Source organism: Dama dama, chromosome X, assembly GCF_033118175.1.
Source record: "Dama dama isolate Ldn47 chromosome X, ASM3311817v1, whole genome shotgun sequence".
NCBI classification, from domain to species: Eukaryota; Metazoa; Chordata; class Mammalia; order Artiodactyla; family Cervidae; genus Dama; species Dama dama.
The window spans coordinates 37,317,091-37,338,601 of NC_083714.1; the positions used below are offsets into that span (position 1 = coordinate 37,317,091).

The following is a 21,511-nucleotide window of genomic DNA, read 5'->3' on the forward strand; positions in this document are numbered from 1 at the left end:
CCTGCCTGCCTACCTGCTAAGTCATTTCAGTCATGTCTGACTCTTTGTGACCCTATGGACTGTAGCCCAGCAGGCTCCTCTGTCCATGGGATTCTCCAGGCAAGAATACTGGAGTGGGTTTCCATGCCCTCCTCCAGGGGCCATGGATCTTCCCAACTCAAGGATTGAACTCCCATCTCCTGAATTGCAGGCAGATTCTTTACTGGCCACTGAGCCACTGGGGAAGTATATATATATGTTGTAAATAATTCTGCTGTGAATATTGAGGTCATGTATCTTTTTGAATTAAGACTTTTCTCCAGACATATGTCATATATATATATATATATTTGGCTACACCATGCAGCTTGTGGGATCTTAGTTCCCTGACCAGGGATCGAATCTGGGTCCATGGCCATGAAAACACTGGGTCTTAATCACTTGGCCACCAGGGAAATCTCTATATATTTGTAAGCATAACTAAATCACTTTGATGTACACCTGAAACATTGCAAATCAACTATACTTCAATTTAAAAGAAAAGAAAGAAAATTAATTCTTTTCATCTGATATGTGAGAGAGGAGCTCCCTCCCATCTGGTGCTTTCAGAGAACTGCATGTTTAGGAAAGCCTGAATTAAAGGACATTTTCTGTTGCTCTAGGATAGTGTTAGCAGTGCTCAAGAGAACTGTATCTCACTCGACAATTAAGTCTATTCCAAAAGTTGCCAGGAATATTTGGCTCATGAAAATCAGATGGTCATGGAATTGAGCAGGTTAATGTATCTGAGGATGCTGTGGTTTCACTGGCTGTCTCTCTCTCTCTCTCTCTTTTTGGTCTGTCAGATGAAGAGAAATTATACCTGCAGTGAATTAAGGGAAATGATTTGAAAAGTGAACCCCCAAAACAAAAACCTGTACATAATTTATGCAAGTTAAAAATTTTAAACTGCAACTGTTTAGAACTGTGTATATTTGATGTTTCTCTGTTAATGGGCAAAAACTATGTTTTCTGAGGAGAAAGTGACATTTAACTACAGTTTAATTAATTGCGCTGAATTACAGTTACAGTTTCCACATTAAAGCTATTTTGCTTCTGGGTATTATTGCAAGAATGCATTTAATATCTCATAAAAACTAATTTCTTTGGTTAAAATTCAAATCCTGAGTGACTCTGAGTTACACCTGACCCTCCATTCATGTGCAGTGGTACATGTACTTGGGAGTGCTAATCCAAGGGTGTAGGAATAGGGTGTCTAACCCTCTGTTCCCCAAATCCTAGCATCCATGCCATCCACTTAGATAGTGAATTTTACACTAAAGTTTTTAAAATATTTATTTTATTATTTATTTGGCCGCACCGGCTCTTATTTGTGGCATATGGATCTAATTCCTTAACCAGAGATCAAACCTGGGGCCCTCTGCATTGGGAGTGCAGAGTAATGCAAAGAAAAAAACAAATCATAGCTATGAATGTCTCACATTAGCAGGAAGAATAATATTGTTGGCAATATTTCATCACTCTGCCACTACCCTTCTCCGTGTTTGTCTCCTCTCCTGCAAACCAGGGGTGATGACAGTCACGTATCTCTGAGTTGTCATGAGGATTAAATGAAATGATGCATACAAAGTGCTTGGGATATTGCATGGTTATAGGAAAAGTGCAATAGTGTTTCCAAGTATTAGTTCTCTATAATTAAGAAGAGTGAATGTTATATAATATATATTTCTTTCTGGCTCCAGTATTCTTGCCTGGAAAATGCCATGGACAGAGGAGTCCGTTAGGCTACAGTCCCTGGGATCACAACGAATCAGACAGGACTGAGCAACTGAGCATGCACATACTACCCCATTCCATTGATGGACTATTTCTGTTTAGCCCAGCTTCTGTTGCACATTTAGCTTATTTCCCCCCTCTTGCTATTATGATCAATACTAAAATGTGAGAATCTTGTCTAAACATCATAGGGTACTTGCCCAATTTTTCAGTTTTGAAAAATTAAATCACACCTTTTGTTTTGTTTTTACCTTAAACATGACATGGCAGAGATTAGCTCATGAGAAGTTTCATAGAGTAAGGAAGCTCTGGACTATCTGAAGATTACTGATCATTTCATCAGGCATTTCCTTATGATCTTATGCTGTACTTGGAAAGCAAGGAAATCATATTTCATGTGATCATTCGGGAACAGTTTAGGATACGCATCCACTATTGCAGAAAGATAGGAAGGCAGAACCTACCTGGACTCATGGGCCACTCCCCAACCCCCTTCCCCCAAATTTCCTTCCAACTGCAGTAAATTCACTTTTAATAGGTTTTAATTTTTAATCAAGATAATACATGCATATAAAGGATTATAAAAAAAAAATCAACCAGTACAAAAGGGCATATAATGAAAAGCAGTGAATCCCCACCTACCCTTCTTAGCTTTTGCTTTCCCATTCCAGAGGCAAAAACTTTACATGTCTGTTTAGAGGTTAACTCCAGTTTTCCTAGTAATATGCTTTTCTTACTATTTGTTAACTTTGATGAAGTGAGACGTTTTCTGCTGCCTTCCTGCTGTCTCCTGGGTTTTCCTGCCCCACTTCCCTACCATTGTATCACTATTTTTAAGTTTCCTGTTGGTTAACTCCTTCAGTTCAAAAATATAACCCCTGAATCTGCCTTATTCTTTCACCTGGAGACTTCCTAGTTTAGGAGAATAACACCACTATTCCCTTTCCTCCCCTCTGGTTGCCAACTTGTTGCTTGTACTTGTCAAAGTTGATTACCATTCCCATTCTGTTCTATGACCATAATTTAGTCTTCCCTGATGTGTCTAGAGATTTACTCTAAAAACGAAAAAGCATAACTAATATTTCCTCTGTAATGGTTATTTAAACACTGTTCATTGAATAGGGATGTTGAAGCTATGATTGGATTTTCTGTGATTGCAGAGTCTTGATCCACGTATGCCAGTGTTCCGATTCCTTTTCTCACACTCCCCGCAATGGTTGAAAACTGAGGTTGCTTCATATAGGAAGCATGTTCTCCTTGTACAGTTTGAAATGTTTGTTTTCCCCTGAAGGTTCTGTTTTTTCCTTTGGGGGATGAAGACAAGTATGTCTTCCAGATCATGTGATCAGTTTCCTCCAGCTTCCATCCATCTATTGCCTAGAATTGATTCCATCCAGTGGGAAGTCCTTTCACTTCTTTTTCAAATTTGGAAGATTTGCTTCCTATTTGGACCATTCTTGTGCAGTTTATTTAAGTCCTTGGTAACTTTTCCTTTTTTTTCTCCTTTAGCGCATCCTGTGCTCATTGTAATTTCCCAACGTGCGTGCTCATTTGATTCTTTACCAGCTGAGCCACGAGGGAAGAAGCCCTTTATGTACAGAAGAACTTCTTAAATATTTCTGAGGATTTTCAGATTTTTAAGTTCTGTTCCTTGAATTAGCTACTTCCTTGAGATTCAACTTCTCGTTTATTTTAGAGTTTCCTGGTTAGATTGCAGGCTTTCCACAAATAATGATTTCTAGCCGCGCGTTTATATGAAAAGGTGGGGCGACAGCAGGACAGGCCGGCAAGTGTGTGTGCGCGAGGCGAGCTGGGCTCTGTGCTCTAGGGCGGGTGAGCCAGTGGGTGGAGGTCAGCCATCCGGCTGGGCCTCCCCACTGCCACAAAGTTAGTTGCTCTAAATATGTACCTGCAGGCGGACGTTTAGAATCACCGAAGCCGCTATGTAGAAGTAGGGGAAATTCATGCGCAGACGCCAGGCCAGGTCGAAGAAGGTGATCAGCGTGCGCGTGAGCCCCTTGCAGAAGGCGCCATAGGAGCCGCGGGTCGTGGCTGAGCGCGACAGCCGCACTGCTACGCCCGACAGGACTGCTGCTGCTGCCATCGGTTTGCTGTGGCCCCGGATACAGTGCCCAGAGCCAGGTGATTCCCGCTGGTTCAGGGGACAGAAGGACGCTCTCGCGGGGAATCGGCGCGGTAGGTGGATCGCGCGGCAGCAGATGCTAATTGCGCTGCACTGCGGGATCCCTCCTCCTCTGGCTGTGCTCCCTCCTCCTCTGGCTGTGCTCCCTCCTCCTCTGGCTGTGCTCTGGCCACAGCGGGCACTGGTGCCCCGCCGGGCCGCCCTCCTAGGCTGCCTCGGGGCCACGTGGGGCGGGATCAGGCAGAGCGCCAGGGATCCAGAGCCCTGGGACGGGGAAGGGGCAATGTTAAGGGGGAGTCTGGAGGAGCGGGGAGGGGCGGGCAGTTTGTCGGGGAGACCTAGCTTCCTGACCCCAGTGGTCCTTTTTCAACTTTTAACTTTTAAATTTTAACGGAAGCAAAGTGAAACTTGCTCGAATCGTTAGAAATTTTGCTTCATAAGCACGATCTTGAGCAACTTCGAAGCTTGAACGCATTTCCTGTCGCCTCAAATCCCTTTAGGAATTTTTTCGGTCCCCGGTTGTAAGCTAGTACAAACACACCAAACCAACTAATTGAACTTTAAGTTGTGTGCATTCTGCGTTATTCATTCAAGCGTCTTATTTGTTTTTGCTTTATATCTGTAGTATTCTGCTAATGGGCAAAGTCTAAAAGCGAGTTGTTAGACTTTGTCAGCAGCACAATGAGAACAATGGAAAGCAAATTCCCTGCTTAGTTTCCCTTTCCCCACCCCGCCCCAGCAGCCATGAACTGAGATCATGTTTCCTGTATATACCTCCAGATGTGATGTGTTGATAAGGTGCCCTTACCATGTCAATAACACACAACTACCTCACTCTCCTTGAAGATGGATAATTACACCAATACATATATCAGCTCATAGTGTTCAATAATTCTTATAACAAGTCCCTTGTTGATGGGTGTTCTGAACGTTTCCAGTTTTTCTTATGCCAGAATTTATTGCAATAGCATCATTGTAAACATGAATTTGCAAGTGGCAGAAGAGGATGAATAATATAATTCATTCTTTATTATAAAAAACCATCACATAGCATAGATATTTAGTGTTTGAGGTCAAAAAGTTTTCCTAATACATGCGGTTGATCAAAGAAGTTTAGAGAAGGAAGCTCTATACAATATTGTCAGTCTTGGAATTTTTTTCCTCAACATGATAGGCAATAGTTGTATCTTATTATTCTTCTAATTTGCATTTATTTAACTATCAGAGAAGCTTAGCAACTTTACAAAATTTCTTAATTTTTAATATATATGATTTTTACCAATTGTTTGTAGATCATTGAAACTTAAGTATATATTATGAGAAAAGCAAAGTTTCTAGGATCACAACCACCAGAAAAAAAAGACTATTAACAGCTTGGTATCTGTTTTAGTCAATTTTAATCAACGAAACACACAGACACACATACACACACACATATATATTTCACACACCAATAGTAAGACAAAAGTGAAATCATAGTAACATACTGCCTTGATAGTTGTTTTAAACATAATGATATATCTTGCTTATCCTTTCATATTGATTCTTTGTGATTGAGAGTACTGTGTATGACTCCTTATAGCAGGCCAATCATTAACTGAAGGATATTTGGATGGTTTCAAAGTTTCCACAGTCATAAACAGTGTTGAGATTAGCATCCTCAGGCATATCTTTGTATACTTCTCTGATGTCTCGCTCTGGTACATTCCTAGAAATGGAGTTCTTGGATCAAAAGTTTTTCATTTGTTTAATGATTTTGATACATATTGTCAAACTGTCTTTCACACAGCTCTAAGGTATCCATGAACATCCTCTACTTTCTTAATAATAGCATTGATATTCTTTTAAATCTTGGGCATTCTAGGTGAAAATGACATCTCATTGTTTTAATTTGCATATTTTGTTTACTGGCAAGGTTAGACATCTTTTATACATACAGATATTGTTGCACATTTGCATGAAAGGAAGTACTCTATCAAAAGATTTGTAGTCTTATAGAAAACAAATTTATGGTTACTGGAGGGAGAGGGATAAATTAGGAGTTTGGGATTAACACATAAAAGACAGTGAAGAATCTGCCTGCTATGCGGTAGACCCAGGTTTGATCCCTGGGTCGGGAAGATTCCCTGGAGAAGGGAATGTCTATGACCAACACTTTCACTTTTTCATATAGAAAAGAGATAAAGAACAAAGACCTGTATAGCATAGGGAACTATATTCAATATTGTGCAATAACCTACAGTGGAAAAGAATCTGAAAAAGTATATTTAGATATAGATATATAGGCTTCCCCAGTGGCTCAGACAGTAAGTCAGTCAGACAGAAAAGCCCTCCATAAAACTGAGGGCTTCCTAGGCGGTGCAATGGTAGTGCACCAGTGCAGGAAACACGAGTTCGATCCCTGCATCAGAAAGATCCCCTGGAGTAGTAAATGAAAACCCACTCCGGTATTCTTGCCTGGAAAATTCCATGGACAGAGGAGACGGCGGGCTACAGTCATGGGATCACAAAGAGTTGAATATGACTGAGTGCACACACACATATATAACTGAATCACTTTATTGTACACCTGAAACTAACACAATACCGTAAATAAATTATACTTCAATTAAATATATATATTAAATAAATAAATAAATAAATATATATATATATATATAAACATTTGGATGAGCTAAGAAAAAGATTTGCAGTCTTCATTTTAATCAGTATATTCAATTTCCATGTAAGAAAGGTTGTACCAATTTCCACTCCCTCAGGAGTATGACGCTGTCCATTTCCCCACATCCTCACTCATATTATTATTAGGTATTATTTTATTATTGCTAATCTAAAAGCAAAGCATTATTCTGATTAATTTGCTTATATTTGATTACAGTTGAAGCTGAATATTATGTTTATTGGTCATTCATAGTGGCCTCAAAAGGAAGGAGGGCCCCATGGACTAGATGACTGGAAGGCAGACTAAAAGGGTCCTGGAAACCCCAGGGGCAGTGGCATCAGTGGGGGAGAGGAGAGTTAGGCTTTTTTTTTTCAGTTAACTTTCCCTTCTCCTCACCACTTTCTCTTTGCCCCTCAAGTTGCCCAGGCTCTGGTTCCTTTGCTCATTTTTATATTAAAATTTTTGTCTAAGGCAAGCAGAACAGCACAAGCAATCTATAAATGATACAATCTCAACCCCAGCTTTAGGAGAAACAGAGTAGACAAGACAGCCTCAGGCAATGCATTGTCTTTGGGAAACTGTACAATCTTGTGAGAGTTGCTCAGTCGTGTCTGACTCTTTGAGACCCCATAACTATACAGTCCATGGAATTCTCTAGGCCAGAATACTGGAGTGTGTAGCCTTTCCCTTCTCCAGGGGATCTTCCCAACCCAGGGATCGAACCCAGGTCTCTTGCATTGCAATTGGATTTACCAGCTGAGCTATCGGGGAAGCCCCTAGTGGCCCAAAATATGTGATAAATTCCTGGAATGAACACAGGTTGGCTCAAACTGAAATCACACAGGAGGGCACCACAGCCCAGCGAATCTCAGGCAGGCAAAGGATGCTGCAGAAACAGAGCCACTTTGAGGGAAGAAGGACCAGGTATGGAAAGCGGACATGGGAGGATGAGGGAAAGGAAATGATTATTTTAAAAAGTATTTGAAAAATGGCTGAATAATTTGGGTTTTACTTTCACCATCTTCCTTTCCCTCATCACCAGTGAAGGAGTGTATCTCCTGGATAAAAATGAACAGTGTTTTTTGTAAAGAAATTGAGTGATATGCCTGCAAAAGGCTAGGGCTCCAGAATAGGAGGGGGAAGAGGATTGGTGCCTGGGGCAGAATAAAAATCACCACAAATGCTCCCTCTCCCTGAATCCATAACTTTGCACTGATGCTGCAGATCTGTCAAGAGGTGACCTGTTTTTTTTTCTCTTGAAGATATCTTTTAACTTGTTTTGGTCAATGGGACATTGGCAAAAACAGTGCAGACAAAAGCAAGAAAAGTGCTTATGCATTGGGGCCCACACTATTGCTAGTCTTGTAAGCCTGCTGCCACCAGACTGGATGATCAAACTCATGCCCCAGTTATCCCTGTATCCCCAAATAATAGCCAACCAACTCCTAGAAGTAGTGTCACCAAGACTGCTAGCAGCAGCTGACCACAGATAATGTGAGAGTCCAGTGGACACAAGCAAAAGAATAGTCCAGATGTGCCCAGCCCAAATTGCCAACTCCCAACAACTGTACATTAAATAAATGGCGGTTGTTTTAAGGCTCTGGGTTTTGAGTGGTTTGACCTTTGGTGGAAATTACTTGAATCATGGGGCCCTAGGACTCAAATAGAAGTATGGCTCATTTAACCAAAAGAAGTCTGTCAAAAAGAGAGTTGGGTCACCATGAGAGAGGGCCATAGCTCCTCAGGTTGTGTATCCAGGGTCCCTAGAATGAAGGGGAACCTGAGAGCCTTGAGGAAGGATGTTATGGTAACATTGTAATTATGTACAGTAAAGCTTCCTAGTTACCCCTGAAAGGACACACAGTAATTTCCCAAAGTAATTGTGTAGCGGAGAAATAAAAATCCACATACTCGCCAGGGCTTAGTAGACAATGGCTCTGAGCTAACAGTCATCCTGGGGAATGAGAGCATCACAGTTACCCACAGTCAGAGTGAGGGCTAATGAATGTCAAATGATAAATGGATAAATCCAACTCATAGTGGGGCCAGGGGTGTACAAACCCACTCTCTGGTAATTTCTCCAGTTCCTAGGTTTACAGTTGTAATAGGTAAAACCAGCAACTGGCAAAATACCCCAACTGACTCCCCGTGGAAAAAGAATTTTTCTGTTAAGGAAGGGACAGGTGGAAATCTGGAACTTATTCTCCTTTCCAATTGTAGCAGGAATAGCAAACACAAATATTGCTCTTGTTACATGCCAGACACTCTTCCAAGCACTTTACATACATTAAAAAATATTCCTCAAAACAGCACTACAAAGTAGGTACTATATTTGTTTGCTTTTAGGTATTTTAAAATGATTTTTTAATCTAAGTCTAGTTGACTTACAATATTGTATTAGTTTCACAGTAGGTACTGTTATTGTACACATTTTACAGAAAAGTTAAGCTTAAGTAACTTACCCAAGGTCACCAGTTAATAATTGGTAAGGTGGAACTTAAACCAGAAGCTGGCTCCAGAGTCCATGCTATTAACCATTATATTGTACTGTCTAAATAGTAAACTAACCAATACTGCAGACATAGGAGCCTCTCAGAAATGAGGGTCGCCATCAAGACTTTAAAATTCCAGTGTAGTGATCCCTGTTACATAACATTCTTATGTGATATACTTGTTTGGCTAGTGAAGAGTACAGAGGGCTCTTGAAATAGAAATGATATATATGGACTGGCTTTGAGGAGGTTCTGAAGGCACAAGTAACATTTGTGAGCAGTGACTCACGCTGCCACTGTGCCTCCACCTGCCACATGGCTTTCCTTTTGTCAACCCACACTTACGGTTTCATGGGAACTGTTATGGGCGAAACTGAATATTTTTTATTTGGCCATGCTGGGCCTTTGTTGCCGTGTGCAGGCTTTCTCTAGTTGTGGCGAGTAGGGGCTGCTCCTAGTTGCGGTGCTCAGGCTTCTTATTGCAGTGGCTTCTCTTGTTGTGAAGCACAGGCTTTTGTAGTTGCAGCTCGTGGACTCTAGAGTGCAGGCTCAGTAGTTGTAGCACTCAGGCTCAGTAGTTGTGGGACACAGAGTTAATTGCTTGGAGGCATGTGGGGTCTTCCCAGACTAGGGACTGAACCCATGTCCCCTGCCCTGGAAGTCAGACTCTCAACCACTGGACCACCAGGGAAGTCCCAAGACAAGGTCGTTAAACATGTAACTGAGGGTCCTTGAGGTGAGCCTTAATCCAGCATGACTGCTGTTCTTACAAGAAGAGTGAGTGACTGAGTGAAAGTCACTCAGTCGTGTCTGACTCTTTGTGACCCCATGGACTGCAGCCCATCAGGCTCCTCTGTCCATGGGATTCTCCAGGCAAGAATACTAGAGTGGGTTGCCATTTCCTTCTTCCTGTCCCAGGGATCGAACCTGGGCCTCCTGCATTGCAGGCAGCGTCTTGACCAACTGAACCATCAGGGGAGATTATAAGGAGAGATCAGGACTCAAATAGACCCAGAGAGAAGACCATGTGAAGACATATGGAGAAGATGGCAGAGGTGAGGGCTTCAGAAGAAACTAACACTGCTGATAACTTAATTTCTGACTTCTAGCTTCCAGGGCTCTAAGGAAGTAAATTTCTGTTGTTAGGGCCACCCATTCTGTGGTTCTTTGTCATGGCAATCCTGGCAAACTAATATAGGGACTTCTTTATAGACCAGTTGTGTTAGTCAGGGTTCTCCAGAGAAACAATAGTATATATATATATGCTATTATTTTAATATATATTTATTATATTTATATTATTATATTATATATATTATATAATTAATATAATATATTATATATAATATATTAATATAATATAATATTAATATAATATATATAATTATATATTAATATAATATATAATATAATATAAGTAAATATATTATATTTAATTATAATATTATAATAATATTATATAATATTATATATAATAATATTATAATTAAATGATTATATTATATTATAATTATAATATATAATATAATATTATATAATATATTAGATATTATAATATATTATTTTATATTATATATGTGTGTATATATATATGAAAAGATTTATGATAGAAATTGTCTCACACAGTTATGGAGGTTGAGAACTTCCACAGTCTGCTGTCAGCTAGCTAGAGAACCGGGAAGGCCAGTGGTATAATTCAGTCCAAGTCCTAAGTCTGAGAACCAGGGGTGCTGGTATAAATCCTGGAGTTCAAAGGCCCAGGAACCAGCACCACCACCAAATGTTTGAGGGTAGGAAAAGATCGATGTCCCGGCTCAAAAAGAGAGAGAATTCTCCCTTTGCCTTTTTGTTCCTTTCAGGCCCTCCCACCAAACTGGTGAGGATGGACGTCCTTACTCAGTCAGGAATCTACTGAAGTACAGCTTTGTGTGACATTAGGGCACCAGCCAGAAGCATATCGCTGCAGCAGTCCGGCCCCACATAGGAGTAGGCCGAGAAAGACAGTGCAAAAGTAAAATCTTCCCTGAAGATTGGTATATCTGGTTGTTCAATTTGCTTAGAAGGAGAAATGGCCTCAGGTATGGCCCTACACTGTCTGATGTTCAGGAACTAGGAAAGAAAATAATTTGTAGTACTGGTGACAAGAAGGTTTGGGAGGAGTAATATGTAGCTGGACCTCTAGGAAGGGCCAGAGAGTGTGAGTACATTTGTGCTTCATATAAATGCCCAACAGAGCATGTTAGCTGTGATTAAGGCTCTCAATAATCATGTAAACAAGGCGACTTACCTACGAATGTCAGCCAGCCCCACCCTGAGTCTTGCTCAGTGGCTCACATACAAAGTGGCCATGGTTGCAGGGACAGAGGCTCTTCATAGGCTCAATTACATGGGCAGCCCCTCACCCAGGCTGATGTAGTTATCAGATCAGTTGAGTGTCCAACCCCAACTTGCCAATAGCAGAGGCCAATACCAAACTCATGATAGGTGCCATTTCCTTCTGGGAGGACGGTTCCAACCATCCATCTGGTGGCAGGTTAATTACATTGGACCTGTTCCATGATAGAAGGGGCTGGAATATGGACTTGCCTTCCCTAACTGCAACACTGCAGCCAGCACCACTCTTGCCGACATACAATTATGATATCCCACACAACACTGCTTCTGACTAAGGAACTCCTTTTACAGAAAAAGGCAAAAAAGAGTTAAAAGAATTCACCCTGGTCATACCTTACCCTCCATTATCTAAAATGGTGAACTGCCTATTCAACCTCCATTTGCAAGTATTTCCTTCACATCCTCTTGATTTTGGCCTCTGCTGATTTAAAACTCTGATTATCAGTCTACCAGTAGAAATAACAGTGATTCAATGAATAGATTGTTGAGACTGCAACCTAGCCATTCGAGCTTCATGCATCACTGGGCCAGCAGGCAAAATATGGGTTTGATTGCTGTGATTGATCCTGATCATCAAGGGGATGCATTCTCTTACACAATGCATGCAGGAAGGATTAAGTCTGAAACTCGGTGGCTCCTCTTGAAACTGGAATATACAGTGGTCAAAGTTAATGAAAGATTACAGCCACATCACATAGGCAAGACCACTGAAAGCTCAAACCTCTGAGTAATGAAGATTTACCTCTGCCCATTGGGTAAAGAGAATTCAATAGCTGAGAAACTGACTGAGGGCAAGAGAAAATGGAATAAGTAATGGAAGAAAGAAGTCATATTAATAAATACCAACTATAACTTTGTGGCTAGTTACAGAAACAACATGGAAATAGTTGTTTATATTTTCTATTTTCCTCATTTTGAAATATCTGTGTGTTCTAGATGTGTTAATGTACCCTCTTCACCTTGTCCCCTTATCTAGGGGATGTTGTGACTGAACTTCACAGTTTAGTCCACAAATTACAGAATATCAGTATGTGATTATGTTGAACTTAGGAATCAACATGGGTCAATAATCCTAAATTTAGAGCTGGGTGTGATAACTTGTGAGAGTTTGGGCATTCTCTTTTGGGGGAAAGTTGAGTGTGATTTGTTTTGTACAAGCCATAGTTGTTCTATGCTAAATTGAACATCTTTATTTATTTGTTTGTTTGTTTTAGTCATTAAAAAACATTTTACAAAATATTCCTTGTAACCCCATAGGCCAAGAATCAAGTAAAGTGACAGATGCCCTTCCAGAGCCTGACCCTCCAGGAATGATGCCCACTTCAGAATGTGAAGAGGAGGAAGGGTCCGGAAGGCCATGCTGGCCATGCGTGGCAGGTGGGGCCATCCCGCTGGGCTGCAGGCTCTTCTCACCATGATCCATGCACACCCCTCTAAAGCATAATTCGTGCTGTAGCTCTGTGATGAAGCACCAGATTCTGGAGAAGTTCCCTGCTAATTATCTCTCCACTCGTTGCAGAGGTTTTGAGATTTCACCTTCAGGAATATAAACAAAAGATCTTTTGGGGATCTGGGCTAAGAAGTCTGTCTTCTTGCAAAGTGCTTCTGAGAAGGGATTGAATTGCCTGAATACTGAAGTCTATGTACATGTTTATCTGCAAAACATATAAGTGAAATTTTTATTTGTTGTTGTTGTTCGTTTGCTAAGTTGTGTCCGACTCTTTCTTACCCCATGGACTGCAGCAATTGAACATCTTAAAAAAAAAAAACTATTTATTTGGCTGCATTGGGTCTTAGTTGTGGCATGCGGGCTTAGTTGCCTCGCAGTATGTGGGCTCCTGGTTCGCTGACTAGGGATTGAACCTGCATTCCAGGTGTTGGGGGCAGATTCTTAACCACTGGACCACCAGGGAAGTCCCTGGAACACTTTATTGTTGTCACCATTGTTATTTAGAATTTTAAGTGTGGAAAAAGATTGAATAGACATTCATCATTATTTAAATCTAATCTGTTACAGAAAGTACATTGAATAGCACATTGTTGGATAGCAGAAGCCTATCTTTCATTAATTTAAGTGAGAAAAATAAGGTTTCTTAGCTTACCCAAACTCATTTTCCCAAATATTACTAAAAGACTCTTAAAAAAATCTATATAATCCACCAAAGTTTTCTGTAATAATATAAAGCATTTATAATCCATCTATCTAGCTATTTATTTAATATTTAAGGAACTCACTAGTTTATATCTTTAGGTGCAGTATGTGATGATACTATAACGTATAGGATATGAATTACACTCTTCCACATTCCAGGACACACAGTCTGTAATATTATTACACTATAATGTTACAGTAATCAAATAGTGTGGTATTGAAGAAGAGATAAATACACATATCAGTGGAATAGAAGAGAGCCCAGAAATAAACCTACACACATATGGCTAACTGAATTTTTACCAAGATGAAAAAGTAATTAAATGGAGAAAAGACAGCCTTTCAAAAATGGGTTGAAATAATTGAACATCAATAGGCAAAAAAAAAAAAGAAGAAAAGAAAAAGAAAAATTGTCTTGACTTAAAAATAATAATTTATTTAAAAAGTAGTCTGAACTGGACAATAAATCTAAATGTAAAACATAAAGTATAAAAGGTTTTAGAAGAAAGCACAGGAAAAAATCTGTATGACCTGGGATTAGACAAGAAATGAGTAAGCATGACACAAAAACACAATCCCTGAAAAAAAAATTGATGAACATTATCAAAATTAAAAACTTGTGCTCTTTAGATGTCATTACTAAGGAAATGAAAAGACAAGGTACTGTCAAGAACTTGATGATATGAGATTTTATCATACTTAGAAGATTAAAAAGCTAACCTGTTCCGTGGGTACTGGCAAAAGACTCTTGGGTCTGACACAAAGGACCTTATTGCTCCTGGCAAAAGCCATAGCTAGAGGATCAGCATGATGCTCATGTGGGTCCCTCATGTTCCCTAAGTCCCACGGAGGTGATGCAAAGCCACTATTATGGATGTTAGGACACACAGGGGCTACATTACAGGAGAGGGACAGTGGGCTTGGTGAATACATTGCTTTTATAACTAGCGTAAGCAAGCCCTTTCTGTCTAGGGGAAGTCGCCATCTCATTCATCAAGGCTGTCTGCTCTGATATAAACACAATCCTGAAAAATGGACATGTAAAGAGCGTTAATGTTTCCAGTCTTGGCCAGCCCATCAGAAAGATGTGCAAGGGCACTAGTGGCCCATGGTGACTGTCTCTCCCAACATTCTTGGCCAAATTTGTTTTTTGCTGTATGAATATGCCACCTTCATCTGACCAAGAGAGCCTGGGATCAAATCTGTTGAGTTTGTCTCATAAACTGTTTTCACCAGAACTCCAAGCTGCAGGATGAGACTGCCTAGCAGTAGTCACCTCATCCACCCCTCCCAGAGTCCTAGTCTCACCCAACTTTGAGTAAGTCCCAGCAGGGAGCACTTGGTCTTCTTTTACACACTAAGGATATAGCTTCAGGCCAGACTACTATCCATAACAACCCACAAAAGGGAGTTTAGACTATCCTGACGATCTTTAATATCACTGCCAATAATTATAAGGGCCAAAAAGCAATCTCTGTTCCCAATGGAGAGAGGCCATGGCTCATTCCCCCCCACATACAAACATACAACCCAAAAGGGCACAGTTCAGGATTTGTTGTCACCATTACACTGGTTTGCTCAAGCCACATGGGCAGTGTCACCAAGTATTTGTAGCCTCAGTCTTCATATGTGGCATGACTCAAGGTCACTTGGGTGTCAGGAGAAGCATATGAATCCGAATTAGATTGAAACAATGTTATACTGGATCGTGTGTTTACACATGTTCACTTTCAGGGGAGGCTGTTGATGGCATTAGGTATAACAAAATACTTCTAGACCTGTCATAACCACGTGAGTTTTTCTGATTTCATAGAACATGGAAGGGGATTACAGTATTAAGCAGCAAGTCAGATTGCCAGTGCAGCTGTTGCCTGACTTAGGTGACAGTGCTGGATCCAGGGGACAAAGACAGCATTAATCACCCTCCATCCTTGGAGGTCTAAGGTGTTCTCTGTCAAAGTGCTGGGGATTGGTAATTTCCCTTCTCTGTCACATGATTGGGGTGTCCCTTCCTAATACCAATAACTTCGCTTTTTCGCCAGTCATCCCTTGCTTGTATGCAGAACTTTCATCCTGGCCATTGCAAAGGAGGCAGCCAAGTGATCTCTTTCTGGGGACAGCTGCATTCAGTGACCAAATTGCCCCACTAAGGTGTGTGGACCAAGCAGAAGTAGAGTCATAAGTCATTCCAATGCTTAACAATATCAGATACTAATGGATGGTAGGGTGTGTGGAATGGTCATCAAATACTTTGACTATTGGTCCATTACTGGGTGACATTTGAGGGGGGAAAAAGATGTACTATTTGTCATGCTGCAGAGGGACTGGAGAACTGAAAATGTAACACAGATAAGACTCACAGAAGCCATATGGTATAGTTGAAGTCAAGTGATCAGGCTGAAACAGCAACACATAACCTTAAAAGGTGTCAAAAGTGATAAGACCATGCGTGGCATTGAGGGGGACAGTAAAAGGTCTCATGTGGTCAATCTGTCAGGAGGGAGCAAAGTCAATTCCCCATGCATTGTGGCTCCCATTGTTGCAAACAAACAGGCCAACTTTTGAAAAAAAGTCACAAATCTGGCACATGCTAGTGGCTTCTGCATCAGAAACAGAGCCCTTTAATTTGTGCCTAGTCCCAAATGCTAGATGTGTTGCCATGTCTGATGTCATTGTGTCAGTGCAGCCTTGATCAGCAGCTGAATTTTAGTTGGTCTCCCAGGTGGTCCATTGGTTAAGGATCCGCCTGCCTGGAGCTCACACCTGGTGCTCTGTGACAACCTAGAGGCATGAGATGGGGTAGGAGGTGGGAAGGAGGTTCAGGAGGGAGGGGACATATGTATGCCCATGGCCGATTCATGTTGATGTATGGCAGAAACCAACACAATATTGTAAAGCAATTATCCTCCAATTAAAAGCAAATAGAAAAAAAGTAAAGAAAAAAAAAGAATCTGTCTGCAAATGCAGGGAACATGGGTTTGATTCCTGGTCTGGGAAGATTTGGCTCTAGAGCCTGAACTACTGAGCCCATTGTGCCACAACTACTGAAGCCCTTGTGCCCTAGAGCTCATGCTCTGCAACAAGAGAAGCCACCACAATGAGAATCCTGCACCCCACAACTAGAGAGTAGCCCCTGCTCGCCACAGCTAGTGAAAAAACCCAAGCAGCAACGAAGACCCAGCACAGCCAAAAAAGAGAAAAGAACAGATCACCTTTACTGTAGGCATCCCTATGAGTGAGCCAGACATTCTCATTAACACCCACAGTTTGTGTTTCCATAGTTTACAAGCCCCCACCCCAAGAGGTGTCTTTTATCTGCCAGTCTGTAGTCTTTCAACTGACAGATTGAGTGGCCAAGCCATTAGCAACAGCCTCAGAGCCAGTAAAAGTATAACAAGATTCATCAAGGGGTGGGTTGACCAAACTGATGAGAACAGCCCTGAATTCTTCCCACTGAGCACAAGTGCTCCCTCCCTGCTGAGACTTCTGTATAGAGATCAGGAAGCAACAGCTAGAACCAGACATGGACCAACGGACTGGTTCAAAATTGGGAAAGGAGTACAGCAAGGCTGCATATTGTCACCCTGCTTATTTCACTTATATGCACAGTACATCATTCGAAGTGCTGTGCTGGACGAAGCACAAGCTGGAATCAAGATTGCCAGGAGAAATATCAGTAACCTCAGATATGCAGATGACACCACCCTTATGGCAGAAAGCAAAGAAGAACTACAGAGCCTCTTGATGAAGGTGAAAGAGGAGAGTGAAAAAGCTGGCCTAAAACTCAACATTCAGAAAACTAAAATCATGGCATCTGGTCCCATCACTTCATGGCAAATAGATCAGGAAACAATGGAAACAGTGACTTTATTTTTTGGGCTCCAAAATCACTGCAGATCGTGACTGCATCCACAAAATTAAAAGACACTTGCTCCTTGGAAAAAAACTATGTCCAACCTAGACAGCATCTTAAAAAGCAGAGACATTACTGTGCCAACAAATGTCTGTCTACTCAAAGCTATGGTTTTTCTAGTAGTCATGTACGGATGTGAGAGTTGGACTATAACAAAAGCTGAGCACCAAAGAATCGATGCTTTTGAACTGTGGTGTTGGAGAAGACTCTTGAGTGTCCCTTGGACTGCAAGGAGATCCAACCAGTCAATCCTAAAGGAAATCAGTCCTGGATATTCATTGGAAGGACTGATGCTGAAGCTGAAACTCCAGTCGTTTGGCCACCTGATGTGAAGAACTGACTCATTGGAAAAGAGCCTGATGTTCGGAAAGATTGAAGCCAGGAGAAGGCTATGACAGAGGATGAGATGGCTGGATGGCATCACCGACTCAATGGACATGAATTGAGCAAACTCCAGGAGCTGATGATGGACAGTGAAGCCTGGCATGCCATAGTCCACGGGGTTGCACAAAGATTTGGACATGACTGAGTGACTGAACTGAACTGAGCTGAGCACAAGTGTGATAACATTGCAGTTAGGGCTGTTGATTTGGAGGAATTCTAATGTCATCTATACCATGGAAACTTTGGACCTCAGAGGATAAAGGCACTTACAGTAAATGCTGACACACATGCCCCTCTTCCCCCATGATGGGTGGCAAATAGCAGGGGAGTTTGTCCCAGTAGCACCTCTCTACCTTTGTAAGTGCCCTGAATGGAAGTATCTTCTTTGACCTTTTTTTTTTTTTTGGCTGCCCTGCAGGGCATGTGGGATCTTAGTTTTGCCCGATCAAGGATCGACCCTGCGACCCCTGCATCGGAAGCTCAGAGTCTTAACCACTGAACTGCCAGGGGAGTCCCTCTGCTAACTCTTTGTGAGTATTTATAGTACAGTACAAGCCATTTAACACACCAGTTTCCTTGTATATTTTCACATCAGTAGATTGAATTGGCACATAATGCTCTAATCGCAAGATCACTTGAGCTGTTTTCCTTCACCGAGAGTTTTACTCAAGCTCTACCAGTTGAGTTCAGGCTCTTTTTGTTCCCTTGGGGGAACACAGACCAAGTTGTTTAGCACCTGCACTTCCGCAGTTACAACCGCAGCTCCGGGCAGCTCCTCGCAGCTCCTGGCATGGGTGGAGGGAAGATGGGGAGGGAAGTGGACTGGAGGAGGCCAGCCTTTTTCTTTGTCTCCTAGCACTAGGAGTAGCTTCCCTCCACCCCTAGTACCTTCCAGAGTGCTCTGCTCCGGGAGTCTTCCCTTCTGCCTCTCCACTCGCCACAGCTCTACCCTGGAGACCGCAAGGCCATTGGCCCTGTGTGTGCCCAGTGGCTTCTCCTGCCAAAGGATTGTGTATGATGGTGGCTTGGATGTTCATTGTCAACAGTCATAAAGTTTGAGCCCCTCCCCCTGCACGTCCCCTGTGCACTCTTTTTTGTTCTTTAAAGCACCTGGAATCTGGGTAGAGGAGGAGGGAGGCTTCACAGGGTGTGAAGGGAGAGAAGCTCTGCACCAGCAAGCAGGGCTTTCCATTTACTTTCAATTTTGATGGAACTTTACTTTCAATATTTCTCCCACTCGGGTTCAGCTATTGAGTCTCTCATGTTTTTCATGACCTAAACCCGTACATCTTCGTTTCTGATACTGTTTATTTCAGCTTAGGAGACCCCTTGACTCAGCAACCATATTTCCTTTAACTAGGGATCCAGGGCTGTCCCATTGTCATGATAATGTCTTGTTCAGGATAACGACTCTTCCTCTGCCCTCCCAGAGGAGAGGGATCAAGAACTAAGCTGTGAAACTTGTAGAAAAAGAGATTAGACTGGTGGGGGGAGAGAGCGGCGTTGAAGGAATGTGGTCAAAAAGTAAAACTTGCAGTTATAAGATAAATGTTAGGGATGTAACGTACAACATGATAGTATAATTGACACTGCTGTATACTCTTCATATATAGTCCATGACTTTGCAAAAAGTCAGACACGACTGAGCGACTTTCACTTCACTTATACACTTTATGAAGGTTGTTAGAGAGCAAATCCTAAGGCATTCTCATCACAAGGAAAACTTTTTTTCTATTTAATTTTGTATCTGTATGAGATGGTGGTTGTTCACTAAACTTATTGTGGTCATCATTTCATGATGTATGTAATTCAAATCATTATGCTGTACACCTTAAACATATACTGTTTGTATGAGTATTGTGATTATTGTTGTTATTGTTTAGTGGCTCAGTCGTGTCCGACTCTGCCACCCCATGAACTGTAGCCCACCAGGCTTCCCTGTCCTTCACTATCTCCCCAAGATTGCCCAAACTCGTGTCTATTGAGTCAGTGATGCCATCCAACCATCTCATCCTCTGTCGGCCCCTTCTCCTCTTGCCCTCAATCTTTCCCAGCATCAGGGTCTTTTCCAATGAGTCAGCTCTTCACATCAGGTGGCCAAATTATTGAACTTCAACATCAGTCCTTCCAGTGAATATTCAGGCTTGATTTCCTTTAGGATTGACTTCTTTGATCTCCTCGCTGTCCAAGGCTCTCAAGACTCTTCTCCAGCACCACAGTTTGAAAGCATCATTTTTTTTGACATTCAGCCTTCTTTATGTCCAACTCACATTAATACATGACTATTGGAAAAACCATAGCTTTGACTACATGGACTTTTGGCAGCAAAGTGATGTCTCTGCTTTTTAATACACTGTCTAGGTTTGTCATAGCTTTTCTTCCAAGGAGCAAGCATCTTTTAATTTCATGGCTTCAGTCACTGTCCGCAGTGATTTTGGAGCCCAGGAAAATAAAATCTATTGGTGTTTCCACTTTCCCCCAATCTATTTGCTATGAAGTGATGGGACCAAATGCCATGACCTTAGTTTTTTGAATGTTGAGTTTTAAAGCCAGTTTTTTCACTCTCCTTTTTCAACTTCATCAAGAGGCTCTTTAGTTCTTCTTTGCTTTCGGCCATAGGTGTGGTGTCATCTGCATATCTGAGGTTGTTGATATTTCACCAAGCAATCTTGATTCCAGATTGTGAGTCATCCAGCCTGGCATTTGGCATAATATACTCTGCATATAAGTTAAATAAGCAAAGTAACAATATACAGCCCTGCAGTACTCCTTTCCCAATTTTAACCAGTCCTTTGTTCCATGTCTGGATCTAACTGTTGCTTCTTGACCTGCACACAGGTTTCTCAGAAAACAGGTAAAGTGGTTTGGTATTCTCATCTTTTTAAGAGTTTTCCACAGTTTGCTGTGATACACACAGGCAAAGGCTTTAGCATAATCAATGAAGCAGAAGTAGATATTTTTTTAATTCCCTTGCCTTTTGTATGATCCAGTGGATGTTGGCAATTTGATCTCTGGTTTCTCTGCCTTTTCTAAATCCAGCTTGAACATCTGGAAGTTCTCGGTTCACATACTGCTGAAGCCTAGCTTGAAGGATTTTAAGTATAATCTTGCTATCATGTGAAATGAGTGCAGTTGCATGGTAATTTGAATGTTCTTTGGCATTGCCTTTCTTTGGGAGTGCTGGATGTCAATTATATCACAATAAAACCTGGGGGGAATAAGGACCAAGGTATCCGGCAGACGAATTTTTGTGTCTTAGTTGAAAATTCTCTAGAGAATGATGACTTCTGAAATGAATACTAAGTCATAAGAAGATGGTTGAAGAAACTATTGCCTACATGCTAACACCCTTTCCCTTGAGATGGGACCTATGGAACCTAGGGAGGAGAGAGAGAGGGAACAAAAGAACTCAGGGACCAATCAGGCGGCTTGTTTCAATCCTGCCTCTCAGCACATAGCCTCTAATTCAGCTTAAAATGGGAAACAGAATCTCACAAGCAACACAGTTATGGAGACTGACGAAGCGACCCAGAGTGGACTTCCTTTCTTGGAATGGACTCCACGGGGGACTGGAGATTTGGTATCAGCAGCTGCCCCTTGCACCCATCCACCTCCT

At 41.6% G+C, this 21,511-nt stretch overlaps 1 protein-coding gene across 1 annotated transcript; it reads right to left on the bottom strand.

The window, feature by feature from the left end:
- Positions 1-2,279: 2,279 nt before the first annotated feature.
- On the bottom strand, positions 2,280-4,096 carry LOC133051631 (small integral membrane protein 10-like protein 2A). Its single transcript, XM_061136203.1, has one exon. The coding sequence runs from the start codon at positions 3,857-3,859 to the stop codon at positions 3,653-3,655; it is 207 nt and encodes a 68-aa protein (XP_060992186.1). The 5' UTR covers positions 3,860-4,096; the 3' UTR covers positions 2,280-3,652.
- Between the last annotated feature and the right edge of the window lie 17,415 nt (positions 4,097-21,511).